This window comes from Vicia villosa, unplaced genomic scaffold (assembly GCF_029867415.1).
Source record: "Vicia villosa cultivar HV-30 ecotype Madison, WI unplaced genomic scaffold, Vvil1.0 ctg.002104F_1_1, whole genome shotgun sequence".
Classification (NCBI taxonomy): domain Eukaryota; kingdom Viridiplantae; phylum Streptophyta; class Magnoliopsida; order Fabales; family Fabaceae; genus Vicia; species Vicia villosa.
The window spans coordinates 245,508-262,576 of NW_026705841.1; the positions used below are offsets into that span (position 1 = coordinate 245,508).

Consider the following 17,069-nt stretch of genomic DNA (forward strand, 5'->3'; position numbering starts at 1 on the left):
TGAATCTGAATCATCCCAAGTTGCCATAAGACCTTTCTTCTTATGAAACTTCTTCTTGGGCTTCTCCTTTTGAAGCTTTGGACACTCACTCTTGTAATGTCCTGGCTCATTGCATTCAAAGCACGTGACCTTCTTCTTGTCATTTCTTCTGCTTCTAGAAGATTCTCCTCTTTCAGGATTTTTGGAACTTCTGAAGTTCTTGAACTTCCTTTGCTTACTTTTCCAGAGTTGGTTTACCCTTCTGGAGATCATGGACAGTTCATCTTCTTCTTCTGATTCTGATTCTGATTCTTCAGAATCTTCTTCTTCAGCCTGAAAGGCGTTAGTGCATTTTTTATTTAAAGATTTTAATGGAATAAACTTACCTTTCTTCTGAGGTTCATTAGCGTCCAACTCTATTTCATGACTCCTTAAGGCGCTGATCAGCTCTTCCAAAGAGACTTCATTCAGATTCTTTGCTATCTTGAATGCAGTCACCATTGGGCCCCATCTTCTGGGCAAGCTTCTGATGATCTTCTTGACATGATCAGCCTTTGTATATCCCTTGTCAAGCACTCTTAATCCAGCAGTTAGAGTTTGAAATCTTGAAAACTTTGTTTCAATGTTTTCATCATCCTCCATCTTGAAGGCTTCATACTTCTGGATTAATGCAAGAGCTTTAGTCTCCTTGACTTGGGCATTTCCTTCATGAGTCATTTTCAATGATTCATAGATGTCATGGGCAATTTCTCTGTTTGATATCTTCTCATATTCAGCATGAGAAATAGCATTCAGTAGAATAATCCTACACTTGTGATGATTTTTGAATTGTTTCTTCTGGTCATCACTCATTTCTTGTCTTGACATCTTTACTCTTCTAGCATTTAGAGGATGTCTGTAACCATCCACAAGAAGATCCCATAAGTCACCAGCTAGACCAAGGAAGTAACTTTCCAATCTATATTTCCAGTATTCAAAGTTTTCACCATCAGATACTAGTGGTCTAGTGTATCCATTTCCATTGCTGTGTTGGTCATTTGAAGTAGATGTAGTAAGAGGAGGAATAGCATCACCCGTATTGACTTAGTGTTTTTCTCACCCTGAATCTTTTTCTAACACGGTTAAGTGCTTGCACCTAGAACCGGTGCTCTGGTGCCAATTGAAGGATAGAAAAACACTTAGAAAGGGGGGGTTTGAATAAGTGTGACTTTAAAAACTCTTAAGATAAAAACAATTACACAATGATTTTTATCCTGGTTCGTTGTTAACGAAACTACTCCAGTCCACCCCCTTAGAGTGATTTACCTCACCTAAGGATTTAATCCACTAATCAACCTTGATTACAATGGTTTTCCACTTAGATACCTTCTAAGTCTTCTAGAGTATTCTGGTCACACCTTGATCACTCTAGGAAATACACTACTTAGAAACTTCTAAGTCTTCTAGAGTCTACTGATCACAACTTGATCACTCTAGGAACCTTTTACAAATCAATGTAAAATAAATGTTTACAAGAGTATACAAATGCTTCTTAAAAAGCTATAATCACAACTGTGATATTTCTCTTAAGTTCTAAGCTTAAATCTCACTAAGATATTACAATAGTAGTGAGGTTGAAGATGAAGTTTGAGAGCTTTTGAATTTGATAGCAGTTCTGTATTTTGCGCAAGAGTTGTGTATTCAGCTTCTCATCAGAACTTCTATTTATAGGCGTTATGAGAAGATGACCGTTGGGAGCATTTAATGCGTTGCGTGATCCGTACAGCTTTGCATTTAATGTTTCACTCTTTTGTCAACTACCTCAAGCCTTGCTTTTCCTGCTTTAACTGACTTTGCCTTTAATAGCTTCTAACGTTCCTTTTGTCAGTCAGCGTAGCCTGTCATCTTGTACTTGCTTCTGATCTGATCTTTGTAGATACAACGTTTGAATATCAGAGTCATTCAGCTTGGTGCAGAGCATCTTCTTGTCTTCTGACTTTGAAGTGCTTCTAGCGTGATACCATAAGAACTTCAGTGCTTCTGCTTCTGAACTCAAGTTCTTCTGATGCTTCATAGACCATGTTCTGATTCTGCTTGACCATCTTCTGATGTCTTGCGAGAGCATGTTCTGATGTTGCATACGTGAATGTTATGAGTCAGTGCTTCTTGCGCTGAATTGTGTATACTCTATATATATTTCCTAAAATGGAAAATGCATAGGATTTACAAAATTCATCTATAATGTTATCATTAAAAATAAGAATATTGATCAGAACAAATCTCGTTCTAACACATAATTTCTTTAAATTTAGAGAAAATCTCAATCCACCCTTGAATCTCTTACCCACCTGGCAAAATTTCAATTTTTCCCCAGCTTTCGTAGATGCACTTTTGGAAGCATATTTTTTTCAAAATATTTGTTTTTTCCGTAGGTGCATCTACGAAACGTGTTTAGGCAGAGTGTTCTCTATATGCATCTACGGAACAGTTTGCTAAATTTTAAAATGACATACATTTGACTCCAAAACTCAATTTTTATAACAACTATTAAAAACCCAATTACAGTCAATTAAAGTAATGCAATTTAAACGCAATAGTAAATAGGACACCAAAAAAACACATCGTATAAATCATCGAGTAATAATGTCGAATACATATATCAAAACCCCATACATAAATGAAATCAAAGTACATATATCAAATAAATCACATGCAACACTACTATGTGTGCCAGACATCATCCTGCACCTCTCTGATGCCTCTGGCTCCGCCTCCGTGTCTGCGTCCACTGAGCCGTCTATTGGCTACTCTGCCTCTACCGTCGAGTGTCTCCGCCTCTACGTCCATCACGGCATTTGGTCACTGTTGCAGAGGGTTAAAAACATCTTTTTTAATGGATTGATCGTCCATTTTATACTTGAAACAAGACCTATATTATCGCTGAAGCATATTTCTTACACTACTCAATCATTTCTATACATAAATATCGAATTCAATTTCTATTACAAAAACTCTAAAATAACTCAAAAATGTCGAAAACTTACCGGTTAAATGGAGTTTGGAATTTGTTGGAATGTGTTGGTAGAAAAAAACTTCGGTGGAAGTTTGATTTTATAGAGGTTGAGAGAGTTTGATAGTTTGGAAATGAGAATGTGAAAAGTGGGGGAGAAGAAGAGTCTGACTCGAATATAACATCAAATATTTCCATTGATGCATTTACGGAAACTTCCGTATGTACATCTACGAAACAAAACAACATTAAACAAAAATAGATGATTCTGGAAGTACATCTACGGAAGCAAAAGAATATTTTAGACAACTCGCATAGTGTGCAAGATAACTAAGGAATGGCGCAAGAGTTTCTCTACATTTATTGAAACAACCATAAAGTCCTTGATTTGAATCAAGTTCCATACTTGCGACCTTAAAATTAAATTATTCTTTATATTTATTTAATACAATATTCTATTTATATTTTTTCCATTATTTATTTAATTAAAAAAATTAATATATCATATTATTTATAATGTCAATCAATTATAAATATTAGTTAGATTATAAAATATATCATATTTTTATCTAAATTAGTATCTCAAAATATAAATATATTAAAGTAGAATAATGTTATTGCCATGCATTTTAGATTATAGATACAAACTTATTTATTTGATTTATGTGAAGTTAGCATATATACAAATTTTAATACACTATATGTTTAATTTAGCTTAAATACATTTTTAAAAAATATAAATATTTAGTAAAGAAATTTAATGACTAGTAATATTTTTTTGTTATAGTTTTAAATAAAAAAATACTTTTTGTGTTCAAAACATATTTTGAAAGTAAAATAAGGAAACAAGTTTTTTAGTGTCTCATTTTTTAAATGTGTTTTAAAAACTGAACTACTAAACACATTTTTTAGAATTTTGTTGTTAAATAAAGTTATGTAAAATGTATTTACACAAAAAAATTTGAAAATGAAAACCTTACACTCAATTAAAAAATCATTAATCTCTATCTATTTACCATCTCAATTTTAATTAATTACCTTAAAATTAATATTAATGACATTTTAATTTTGGTTAAATTTTTGTTAACTTTTAATCACAAATATTTTTCATCAACCCTTTGCAAATGAAAATTTTTTAATTTTTTTATAAAAAAAAGGATATGCACTGATTGAGAGATTGATTTTTGTTGAACAATAATGTAAAATTATTTTACAAGCTAAGGTAAGTACATAATTATTAAACTAATTTTTTTTATTTAAATGATTACATAACTTTCAATGCCACATGCAACTGCATTGAAATTGTTAGGTGATCTCCCATGTTCACCCAAAATATATTATATTTAAAGAATTATATATATATATATCTTAAATTTTTTTTTTTTTGGTAAACCAAAGTATTTTCACACGTAAGTATTGATTTTAGACTCTTACACTAATTATAATTTATTTAAAGAATTGACATCACCCTATAATTCCCATGATTAATATTATTTTAATCATGATTAGTAATAAAATTAATAACAAGACATTTAATAAGTAATGAATATTTCAAGATATATTGATATTGAATATTATTTTAATTATAAATGATAATTAATTGATTAAATTTATATTTCAATATCAATAGTTATTAAAGTTTATATAACAAACGTCTTTGATAAGGTATATACAGGGGTGTATACGGATTGTGTTTGACTAGATTTGACTTAATCTGTTATACGATTTGCTCAAATTTCAAAGATAAATTTATCGTCCAACTCAAAATTTTCTTGTTAAAGAAACAACCATTTCAATTAGGAGTTCATTTTGATTGGGTTTGGAAGTTGTATTTAAATTTAAAATTAGTTTTTTATATTTTTTTGGATTAATAATTATTTTGTCCCTATAAGTAATTTTTTATAATTCTAGAAATTCAGTTATCATAATCAATGACATTGCATATTTTTTTTAATGATGTGGATTGTGAAGTTGGTATTAAATTTTTTAAAAAAATTCACGTGGCTTTTATTTTATTTTATTTTTAAGTTTGAAAATTTTTTTACCTAAAAAATTCACTTGTCAAATTTTTTTGACATTTTTGATATTTAAATTTTCAAATTTTAAAAAACTGAAATTAAAACTATGTGAATTTTCTAAAAATATAAAAAAATGTAAACTTGCCACTCCACATTATTAAAAAACAATAAATAAATAAATTAAATAAAGGCCTTTGTGTCATTGATTCTGATGACACAGTTTTTTGATGGAATTAAAATTAAAGAGTCTTTGGAATCCAAACTTTTTTTATATAAGGATTTTTCTAAAATAACTTGTATGGGAAAGGGCGAAATAACTATAAAACCTTTTCTTAATTCTATATTGTAACCCAATTCAACGTAGTTGCATTTTTATAAACACGTGAATTGAATGAAAAAGATCATATAATATTTAATAAAATTTATACAAAAGATCTAACACTTATTAATATTAGTAAATTTTGTAAAACACGTAAATTATATCAAATAAGTTAGAAATGATGCAAAATCAAATAAATAACAATATATAATCTTAAAAAAATAAAATTACTGGTCCAATATTAATATATAGTAGTATTGGCGGCGAATGAATAATTAGGGTAAAATAACTAAGTAATATATTTTAGGGAAAACTTTTACCCCAACTAACAAACAAGCGAGAGATGTATTCCATAAGCGTGCCACAATTTAATTTTTTAAAATACTATTTATTCTTTTTATTGGACAGCCAATCGAGGCGAAAAGTATTCAAGGGACACCACTTTGAATCTCATCAATTGCATTTTAGCAACTTTATATTTTTATAACCTATTACCTCCTTTGTGTTGGAAACCGAAGGCAAAAATATTGACCAACCTTTTTTCAAATTCCAACAACTTTATTTAAATGTATTTATTTTTTGTTTTTATTTATGACACATTTATTTGGTTGAGCTAACAACTGGGAAATTTTTTTGTCGAATTTGATATAAAAATTAAGTAACGAGTATTTGTGGTCCATTTATAAAGTAACAAGGATTAATATATTGTCAACTCATCAATCTAAATGAAACATCAGTGATCCTTACAACCATTATTAAGAAATCAAAACGTGAATGCCACAAAGATTCATCTTAGATGCAAAATGCTTAAATTAAAAACTTGACGTAATAAAACAATGGTAATGAAAATAATTGCACGGAGTACGACTCCATTGTCTAAGAATCATTGTAGGAGCAGTAAAATATTTTAAGGTTGTTTTTTTTAATGTAATATCTTCTTTTGTAATAATTTATTATAAATATTTAATGTTAGTTCAGAAAATATGAATGTTACTTAGTAATGTTAATTGTTGTTGTTGTATCAAATAAAATATTTAATATTGTTGTTGATATTTAATCAAACATTTATTTGTGTTTCATGTTTTATTTAATTTCTTTAAACTAATAATACTTGTTGTAAACAAAGAATAATTATAAAAGAAAAATACCATTCTCTATCTATCTTATTCAAACAAAAAAGATATAAGTGCTATAAAAAAATGTATTTGAAATAATTAAAAGAAGAGTACTATAAAACCAACATGTACTTCCATAAAGAGAACATTCACAGCCATTGAGACATTCAAAATATGGGTTATTTTAGTGTCTTATCAACTATTTTCGTTCTTCTTTTTCTTCTTATGGTCTCCATTTATGGAAAACCTCGAGTACCTGCATTGTTTTTCTTTGGAGACTCCACTCTTGATGTTGGCAATAACAACTATCTACCTACTTTGGTTAAAGCAAACTATCCAACCGGAAGATTTTCCAATGGAAAACTTATTAGTGACTTCTCATGTGCTTTTCTTTCCCTATGAAAACTAAATTATCTTTAGTTATACTAGTAAGATACCCGTGCTTCCGCACGGGTAAATTTATTTAATATTGTATGAAATTAATTAGATACATATAAATTTTTAATAAATGATTTAATTACAAATAAAAAATATTATATAAATTTAATTATATTAAATAATTATATAAAAAAAGCATCCGGAAGATGATGATAAAAAAATGAAATTTTAACATTTAAAAATAAAAATTATCTCTCAATTTATATTAATTGTTGATTAAAATAAAATAGATACTTTGTTGATAATGACCCGTGAAATAAAAAATTTATTTGATCCGATATAAAATATATTTAAATACAAATGTAAAATGAACAATAATCATATGAATTTAATTGTGTTAAATAATCTTTAAAAAAAAAATCGTGAAATGAAGAAAAGAAAAAAAATTAAAAAATAAGGATATTATCTCTCTAATAAAAATAATGATTGATTAAAATAAAATAAGTATTATGTTGATAGTGACCCGTGATATTACAATATTTTTAATTTTATTAAAATTAAAAAGTAAATTATTTTTTAGAGTTGATACATAAATAGAGAAAAAAATTAAAATGAAAGTAAGAAAGTGTGGGAAGAAAATTTGAGAGAAATTTGAAATTTTAATTAAGAAAGAGAAAGTGTGTAATGATCAATTAAAATAAATTAAATATTATATTGATAGTGACCCGTGAGATAAATAGATATTTAATTTTATTAAAGTTAAAAAAATAGATCATTAATAATTTTTGTGATTAAATGAAAAAAATTAAAATGAAAGTAAGAAAGTGTGGGAAAATGAAATGTGAAAGAAATTTGAAAATTTAAGTAAGAGAGAGAGAGAGAGAAGAAGTGTGTTGGGAAAGAAAAAGTTGGTTATTGAAAAGTTAAAAAGTTGGACCAATGAGAGGCCGACAATTGGCGCTTGGTTATTGAAAGGTTGAAAAAGTGATATGTGATTTTGTTAGTTACCAAATTGCCCTTTTTTGTTTGTAAAAGATTTTTTAACTAAGGGCATAATAGTCAAATTGGTCAATCTTTTATTAATTGTTTGTATAGTAGATAAATTGTTTTTTTAATTTCTGTACTTATTTTTCTTTCCTAAAAGTGATAAAATTATACATCATAATAAAAATCCTTAGAAAATACTTAAATATTATTGGAATTAAAAAGGCTAAAAGTGGGTAAATGAAATAAAAAAAAATATATTTAATTATTTTTTATATTTTTCTTGGTCAAGTTATTTTTTATATTACTTGCATATTTGTGTTATCAATTATCATCCTATTTATTTGTCTTTAATACAAATTTAATTTATTTATTTTTTTCAGCTGAAATTTTTGGATTTTACCTCCTATCAACCTGCTTATCTCAGTTTAGATATCAAAGGAAAGAACATCTTGAACGGGGCCAACTTTGCCTCAGCTGATTCTGGTTATCATGATTCTACTGCCAAATTATACGTAAATATATTTAAATTGTCTAGAATATACTCTCTCAGATCTCAAATATAAATAAAATTTGATAAAAAATTAATGTATTTATCCGAAATTTATGAAATATTTTTTCCAAAGTACTCAAATTGATTCTCATTGTTAAATGATGATTTTGTTAATATTTTCGTTGTAGCGTTCGATGTCATTGAGCCAACAATTGGAACACTATAAGGAGTACAAAAAGGATTTAATGAAAATAGCAGGGAGAACAGATGCATTGTCAATTATAAATGGTGCTTTGCATATTGTTGGTTTTGGAAGTGGTGATATTTTATTGAATTATTACCTAAATCCATTGCTTCGTCTGGTTTATACTCCTAATCAATTCAATGACATTCTTGTGCAAAATTATGCCGATTTCATCCAGGTATATATAAGTATCGAACGAAATTGTGAAAGCCTTTATGCGATTGTGACAATTACTTAAAATTTTTCTAATGATATATATATTTTGACAGAATTTATATGCACAAGGAGCAAGGAAAATTGTTGTGAAAACATTAACTGCAATAGGTTGCTTGCCTGCAACCATTACTGTGTTTAACTCTGCCTATAACAACAAATGTGTAGTGGAATTGAACAATGTTGCTCTTAGTTGTAATCAAAAGCTCAACTCCACATCTGTGAATTTGAGAAAAATGCTTCCTGGTCTAAATTTGGTTCTACTTAATGGCTATCAACCTCTCTATAACCTAGTCACTAAACCCTTAGAATATGGTACAAAATCTATCTTTTGATAATTATAAGTTTATTTTTTGGATTTAGTTGGAACTTTATTTTTTAAAGGTGAATAAGCATAATTCACACTTTTCTAATAAGAGATCTTCACACGTACATCTAATAATTTTTTTTTCAATAGGTAACTGATTAAAAGAAATCGCACTAGGGGTGCAACCCTTACATCACAGGAAACTAATTATACTTGAAACAATCCAAAGGTCTCTTGTACCAGACATAAAAACTATCCTGAGCTAATTTATGAGATAAACCTAACCATCTCCAAGAGAGAAACAAAGTATTAGAAAACACCTCATCAAAGCTATACGATTTATCCTCCAAAATAATAGAATTTCTCATCATCCACAAGCTCCAAACAGTGGCTATCCAAATAACATTAATCGAGGCCTTGATTTTGGAATTCTTCACCTTGTTTTGAATAGACTCAAAACACATGAAATCTTGAAAAGAAATATGGCTAGCTTCTCCCATCCAAATAAATATTCTTTCCCACACCTCTTTAGAGATCAAACAATCAAAAAACAAGTTTTTCAAACTTTCCGGTTGAGCCGAACAAAAAATGCAATCATACGTTGAAAAATTGGAAACACCCCGCTGTAGCATAAGGTCTTTGATAGGAATTCTTTCAGCAAAAAACTCCAAGAGAACACCTTTATTCTAAGCGGTAACGATAGGTTCCAAATGAATCTCACATTGTTTACCTTGTCCATAGTCCAAGTGAAGTCTGAGTTATCCTCCGATAAGCTTGTTAAGCTCGAGACCGAAAACTCGTCGTTCCCGTTCAGAATCCAAACATGCAAGTCCTCCGCGTTTTGATCCCTCCTAACCTGCTGCCAGTAGTCGTGCAGGGACTGGGCCAACACCGCTGCCTGCGACTGCAGCCCCACTGAGTCCGCACCAGCAGCAGCTTCGGCTGTAGATAGATGCAGAACATAGTTGCTGGCGGCAATTTCCGCCTCTGCAAAAAGCTCAGAACAGTTCCACAAATCAACGCCATCCATGAATTGTGATATATGCTCCACCGTGCACAGTTTTTTGGTTGATCTATCATACAATTCCGGGAATATTCCGCGAAGAGTTTGATCTCCCAACCAAATACTATGCCAAAAAAGAATGTTGTCTCTCTTGTTTAAAATGCTTTTCACACAACCGGAGAAACCTTCATCAAAGATATCCGGATTTAAATCGTTTTGGATCACGTCCCTCCACCAAATAGAATCGTCTTTGTTTAAACCACCTCCACTAGACACTTGAACAATCAATCTAGGATTATGATACCTCACCTCTAGAAATCCACTCCAAATGGCATTTTTCTCCCTTAGAATCCTCCACTTCCATTTTAAAAGTAATGCTCTATTCATTTCTTTGACATCCTTAATCCCCAATCCACCTTTGCTTTTATGTTTGCAAACAACATCCCATTTGATCCAATTAATACCTCTCTTGTTAACATTGCCACTCCACAAAAATTTGCTTTAAAGCCCTCTTATCTCTTGGATGATCTTCTTAGGAGCCTTATAAAAAGAAAAAGTGAACGTTGGAATAGCATTTAGAACCGAATTGATAAGAATCAACCTACCTCCAATGGAGATATTTCTACCTTTCCAAGTCGAAAGTCTATTTTTGATATGAGATAGAACCTCCTTCCACCCCTTCTTCCTTCTAGGATTGATACCCACCCAAATGCCAAGGAACTTGAACAGAACATTACCTTTCTTGCAAGCTAGAAATGATGTTGCCGTATGCATCATCCAATCACTAATATGCACTCCTATAACATTACTCTTGGAAAAGTTAATTTTCAAACCCGATATGAGTTCGAAACTCCTTAAAATCGCTTTCATACTCCAAAGGTTGTCACAAGTCGGTTCTCCAAGGATAACGGTATCGTCCGCAAATTGAAGAATGTATACATAATCCTCCTCCCCAAATTTGAACGGTTTAAAATCCCCCACTTCCACCGACTTTTTAACTAAAGCGGTCAAACCTTCCATAGCAAGCACGAATAAGAAAGGCGACAAAGGATCACCTTGACGCAAACCTCTTTAGGTCGAAAAATCTTTCGTCGCACTCCCGTTGACTAAAACAGACATGTGGTTCATGAAAATGCAAGCCTCCATCCAATTCATCCATCTCGAACCAAATCCCATACTCTTCAATAAGAATCTTAAGAAGTCCCAAGAGATAGTGTCATAAGCCTTCTCAAAATCGACCTTTAGGAGAAGACAACCTCTTTTATTCCTCTTAGCCCAATCAATAACCTCATTCACCAACAAAACTCCATCCATCATGTTTCTACCCGGAACGAAGGCCGTTTGATTCGGGGAGACCAACTTTCCAATCACACTTTTAATTCTAGAAGCAAGGATTTTCGCTAGAATTTTGTATAAGCTACCCACCAAGCAAATTGGACGATATTCATACAAATCTTGCGGGTTTTTGTTCTTAGGAATTAAAGCTAGGAAAGATGACGTAATGGATTTCACCAAGTTTTCTTTCGAATGAAAATCTTTACAAAAGAGCATCAAATCCTCCTTGAGAATAGACCAAAAGATTTTGAAAAACTCTAGAGTGAATCCATTCGGTCCTGGACTTTTATGCCCATCACACGCCCACAAAGCCTCCTTAACTTCTTCTTCCGTAAAAGGTCTCTCCAACTCCTTAGAATCCACGTTAGACAACTTACTCCAATCAATGCCCAAAGGCTCCGGTCTTTCCTCCTCTACTACCTTGAAGAACTCTTCGAAGTGGCTATGAATGAAATCCTTGATGGCTTGAACTTCTTCCAATCTACCACTACTAGTACCAATAGAACACAAATTATTCCTCCTTCGTATTTCTCTTATGGAGTTGTGAAAAAATCTAGTATTACCATCACCTTCGGTTAACCACAATTGTCTAGATTTTTGACGGAGCAAACCCTCCTTTTTGTTAAGGTTGTTCCACATCTCCGTTACCGCCTTAGTTCTATTAATCACCACCTCCTCCAGAACATTACCTGCAAAATGAACAAACATGTTATCTAAAATCTTCAACTCCTCCCCTACTCTCTCAATATTAAGATCCATCCATCCATACACCTCTTTATTCCACTTTTGGATGCGAGACTTAAGAGTTTTCAATTTCTCCACCAATCGAAAATCACCTCTTCCTTTGATACTGATATTTGTCCACTCTTTCGAAACGAAAGAATAGAAGTCTTCATGTTTGAGCCACACGTTGTTGAATTTGAAGGGTTTCGGTCCCCAATTCTTCCTATTGTCCTTTATCCAAATCGAAGAATGATCGGATATGTCCCTCTCACCTATTATTTGACCCTCCACTTTCCAATCTTCTATAAGTTTATTCGATAAAAGGAATCTATCCAAGCGGCTCATTGCTTTGCCATTACTATTGAACCACGTGAATTTACCTCCTATCGTAGGGAGATCCACCACCTCCATTTCCTCTATGAAACCCTTAAATTCTTCCATATCCTTTCTAAGACTTCTCGAAGAAATACCCACTCTCTCCTCCAAGACAGAAATGGTGTTGAAATCCCCTCCTATACACCAAGCCCCCGTATAATTCTTATTTTTGAACTCTATGATATTCCTCCATGTTCTCAATCTGACTTTGTAATCGCAAGAAGCATAAACATTTACAAAGTAAGTCAAATAATCGTCCTTTTCCACGCAGATCCCTAGATACCCTTCTCCTCTAAAGCTGAATACGAGTGTGAATAAGTCCTTTTTCCACATAGTTATGATACCTCTAGACGCTCCTACCGCATTCGAGAAATACCAATCCACTCTATCGTTCCCCCACAACTCTCTTATAACTCCTATACCTATATCACTCATTTTTTATTCTTGAATGAAACAAACATCCGCATCTCCTCTTTGAACATAAAAGCCCACTCTTTTTCTTTTCACCCTACTACCTCCACCCGTCATATTTAGAGAAAAAACTATCATTAACAAATGTTTTTCCCCTTAACCTCCCTCTCCTGGTCCTTATCATGAAAATCCAGCTCCACTAATTTTCCAATCGGGTCAAAGGCATTGGACACATTAGAGATGCCCAGATTATGAATAGACTTCCACAGCCCTGTCGAGGCCTTACTTAACACCCCGCTAATAATCCTACTATTGCAATTTCTAATATTTGAAGAGGAAAGCGACTCACAAGTTAAAGGCAGACCACCAGACAGAAAGTTGTTTTTAGCAAAAAGATTAGAACCTGAAATGATAGTTGAAGACTCCTTCTGTTTTGGATAACAATCGGCAGCAGGATAGATGTAGTTTTCCACCAAGGAGCCTAGATGCATCACCTCCCTCAATTTCTTCCTTCGCATCTTGGTTTTTTTTCATGATTCGGCAATGTTCATCGAAATTCACCTTCTGAAGAACGTCTTTCCCATTTTCAGCACTAGAAATATGGTCTTTGCATTCTGATGTTGTTTTCTTAGAGCCTTTATGAAACCTAGGGCCTGTAGAAATGTTTTCGTTTGGGCCTACCTCACCTGGGTCCAATAACGAATTGAAAGGCCCAATAGGATTATCTGCCTTATTAACAAACATTGGCAAGTTGACAAAAACACCTACTGAGCCCACCATTTCATGAGAAACAAAAAGACTTTGTTTGTCCTCGTTAACGCTGCATGGCACGTAACTGTTGGAGGAAATACTGTCCTCGTAACAAGATACTTCAGGGGTCGCTATCGCTTTATCCGCTAAAACAACCTTGCATTTAATGTTTCCATCGTGTCCCACTTTAATTTGATCTCTATCAGGAAATACATAAGGCCTACTCCTTCCTGCATGCTATTATATGTTGTACCAAGACCATCTAAATCCTTGTCCTTCAGTCCATAACCAACCTCGTCTTTCTCCTGCCTATCATCATCCCTACTACTAGCTTCTGAGGAGCTCACCGAATTGATTGAAGAGTTTGTTTCACCTTCATAGATACTCTCATTCTCTTCCACCTGAACCTGTGACTCTTCAATAATCAAGATGCTATTCCATACTCCATCAATACACATCTCCGTCTTGTTTCTAATTGTTTCGAGAGAGTCTGTGAAAATCATCAGTTTTGTAACATCCAATCTAGAAGCTCTAAGCTGCAAACAGTCGAGGTTAGCAGCTCTTCCCAGGTCCGAAAGAAGGGTGTTGATAAATCTTTCATTTCTCACATGACATGGGATTCCATAGATCGAAACACAAGCCGCTCTAGCACATTCCACATCACTCGGCCTCCATTCTCTAATCTTTTTGAACCAAAGCTTCCTCCACTCTCCTCCATCCTCCAACAAAATATTAAGGTCCCCTTCCATAAGCTCCTCAAGAAGACAAAGATTAGGGCCCAAAGGTGTGGCTGTGATAGTGAAGATCCCCTCCTCAATGAGACTTTGAATTACTCCATATGCGAGATTAGGTGCTACCGTCACTCCCACTTTAGCTGTTACAGACCTTGATTTTTCCACCATGTTAGTTGCGTAAAATAATGATTTATTGGCCTCCTTCTCTATGTTGCCCATCTGAGCGCCTCCCTTAAGAACCTCCGCAAAGCTTTTGGAATGTCCCGACGCAATGACGTTGTTGTGATGTCTGGACTTTGAATTGTGACTCGACTCCTTGTTACCGGTCAACCCTACCTTCCCTCCTCTGATCTGTAAGCTCACCTCCTTGCGTTTAAATCTTGAGATATTGGCCATAATCTTCCTACCATCCAACCAAACATTATCCAGCTTTGTTTCCAACACCCGTGTGTCTTTAACTTCTGCAAATCTCAGGAAGCCGTACCTCTTCCCTCTCCAATCTCTTTTAGGTAGTAACACTATTTCCTCTATCTCCCTGTACTCTTTAAGCTCGAAGAAAAGGTCTTTAGCTCTCCATCTTTCATCAAACTCAGAGATGAAGTAGGTTGTAGTTTCACCTAGCTTGCCTCCTGTTTCGTTCCTCTAGATATCCCACCTCACAGCTCCTATCCTTCTACTCTTGTTGCCGTCTACCCTCCTCCAGGCCCTTCCAGGGACACCCTGCATACTGTTCGAGCGAAGAAACTACAAAAGACAAAACCCTAGCAGAGTTACTCTCTCATCACTGACTGTGTAAATTCCACGTACATCTAATAATTGAGACAACTATATCATTTATTAATACTATTAATTTTCATTTATAATTATAGTTAATATCTATAGTATATAAAGTTATATTTTTTTAATAAACTAACCATTATAATATATTGCCAAAAAAAATTATTTATTAGAATATACTCTTTATATACAAATTTTATCAATTTATATTTTATTATATAATTTTTATCAGAAAATCATCTTTTTGATATCTTAAAATGCAACTTGGTGTCATATTACAATTCATCCATAAAGGATTTAATGAAAATACAACGACTGTGTAAAGCAGTTTTATATTGTGGGTGAAATCATAACCGTTAATTTTTATAATTATTTAACTTTTTCTTTAAAAATATTTCTTTTTAAAGGTGGTGATGCACTAACGGTGTAAAATATTTAACACGGACATTGCACTACCTTTAAGCTCAACCATAAATATCTTTATTAATTATTTAATATAATCTTTGAACATGTCCTTAGATAGTCTATTAAATATATCTTTCTTTGATCAAATTAATCTTTAAAATAACTAACAAAATATACCTTAAAAATATGTTTTTAATTGTAATATATTTAAAGTCTATATAATAAGGGAGCCTCACACAAAGATCAAGAGAGGTTGTCAGTCTTTTCTTTAAATTTTTTATTAAAATTGTTAATTTATAAATATTAACAATTTGTTTATATTAATTTATAAATATAAATAAATGTTATGTTAGGAATTGAACTTTATATTAAAATTTATAATAATTTAACTACCAACTGTTAGTCTTTTCTTAATTCGTTGCTTTTTTTTTTTATGGCATGTAACATGAATACTCTTTAACATGCAGGATTTTCTGAAGCAAGGAAAAGTTGTTTTGGGACGAGCTTCCTAGAGAAAACTTCTACATCATTTAATAATAAAAAGACCATTATAAGATTATGTCCCAATACATCTCAATATGTATTCTGGGATGGACTTCATCTCACAGAGACCGCAAACAAATTTGTCGCCGCCGCTGAGTTGTTTTCTAATGCCATCTCCCTTATAATCTAAACAAACACCTCTAAGGTCATACTCCAAAAGTTGTGAATATCTAAGCCATACATCACTTGTGTATTTTCAATAATGTGATGTCGTGTGTAATGTGTGATATATGTAAGTTTGCAAGAGTGTTAAATTCTTATATATATATATATATATATATATATATATATATATATATATATATATATATATATATATATATATATATATATATATATATATATATATATTTAAAGTAACTTTGTACTCAATTACAAAAAAATCGGAATATCCCGACAAAAAGAAATATTACAAACCAATTACAATTATGAGAGAAAATATAGAGAATCCATACTAAACTCGTAAAAAGAGTAATTGAGGTGTGTAATTTTTCCGCAAAACGACCATTTCCAAACTAACAAATTGATGTTCCAAACGGTATTATTCACATTTCAAGCGTCCTTACGAAAGCACCAACCGTTCCTAACCAACCAAAGACTCCAAGTTGTAGTCATCCAAACAACATCCAATTTTCTATCCTTCACCTTTTTACTATAAAAGAAAGAGTGTCATTCCATAAAATTCTATTAACACCCCTCGTCGAAATTATCCTCTTTACCCACCCATGAAGCTATTTCTTTTCAAATATACTTCGCCAGCAAACAACTAAAAAAGAAGTGATTTCTACTTTCCGAACAATATCTACAAAATATACACTTTAAATCATTCGAAGAAAAAGACATACCTCTAATTACCAAAAGATCTTTCATTGGAAGCCTATAATGACCAAACTGTTTGGATTATCGTTTTATTTTTAATTCTTAATTTTTTATGTTGTATTACTGCAAATATATTGTATGAAACCAAAGTAAAT

The 17,069-nt window shown here is 32.2% G+C and overlaps 1 protein-coding gene across 1 annotated transcript; it reads left to right on the forward strand.

Annotated features, from left to right (window-relative positions):
• Positions 1-6,594: 6,594 nt before the first annotated feature.
• LOC131637884 (GDSL esterase/lipase At5g22810-like) lies at positions 6,595-16,225 on the forward strand. The gene is made up of 5 exons (XM_058908450.1): positions 6,595-6,805; positions 8,170-8,297; positions 8,464-8,697; positions 8,789-9,047; positions 16,020-16,225. Exons 1-5 carry the CDS (start codon positions 6,595-6,597, stop codon positions 16,223-16,225), a joined length of 1,038 nt encoding a protein of 345 aa, XP_058764433.1.
• The last annotated feature ends 844 nt before the right edge of the window (positions 16,226-17,069 follow it).

Bases quoted from the DNA above. Each gene is read 5' to 3' on its own strand.
- LOC131637884 (XM_058908450.1), top strand. From the start codon at position 6,595: ATGGGTTATTTTAGTGTCTTATCAACTATTTTCGTTCTTCTTTTTCTT. The intron at 6,806-8,169 runs CTTTTCTTTCCC...TTTTTCAGCTGA, and splicing joins TATTAGTGACTTCTCATGTG to AATTTTTGGATTTTACCTCC. The intron at 8,698-8,788 runs GTATATATAAGT...ATATTTTGACAG, and splicing joins ATTATGCCGATTTCATCCAG to AATTTATATGCACAAGGAGC.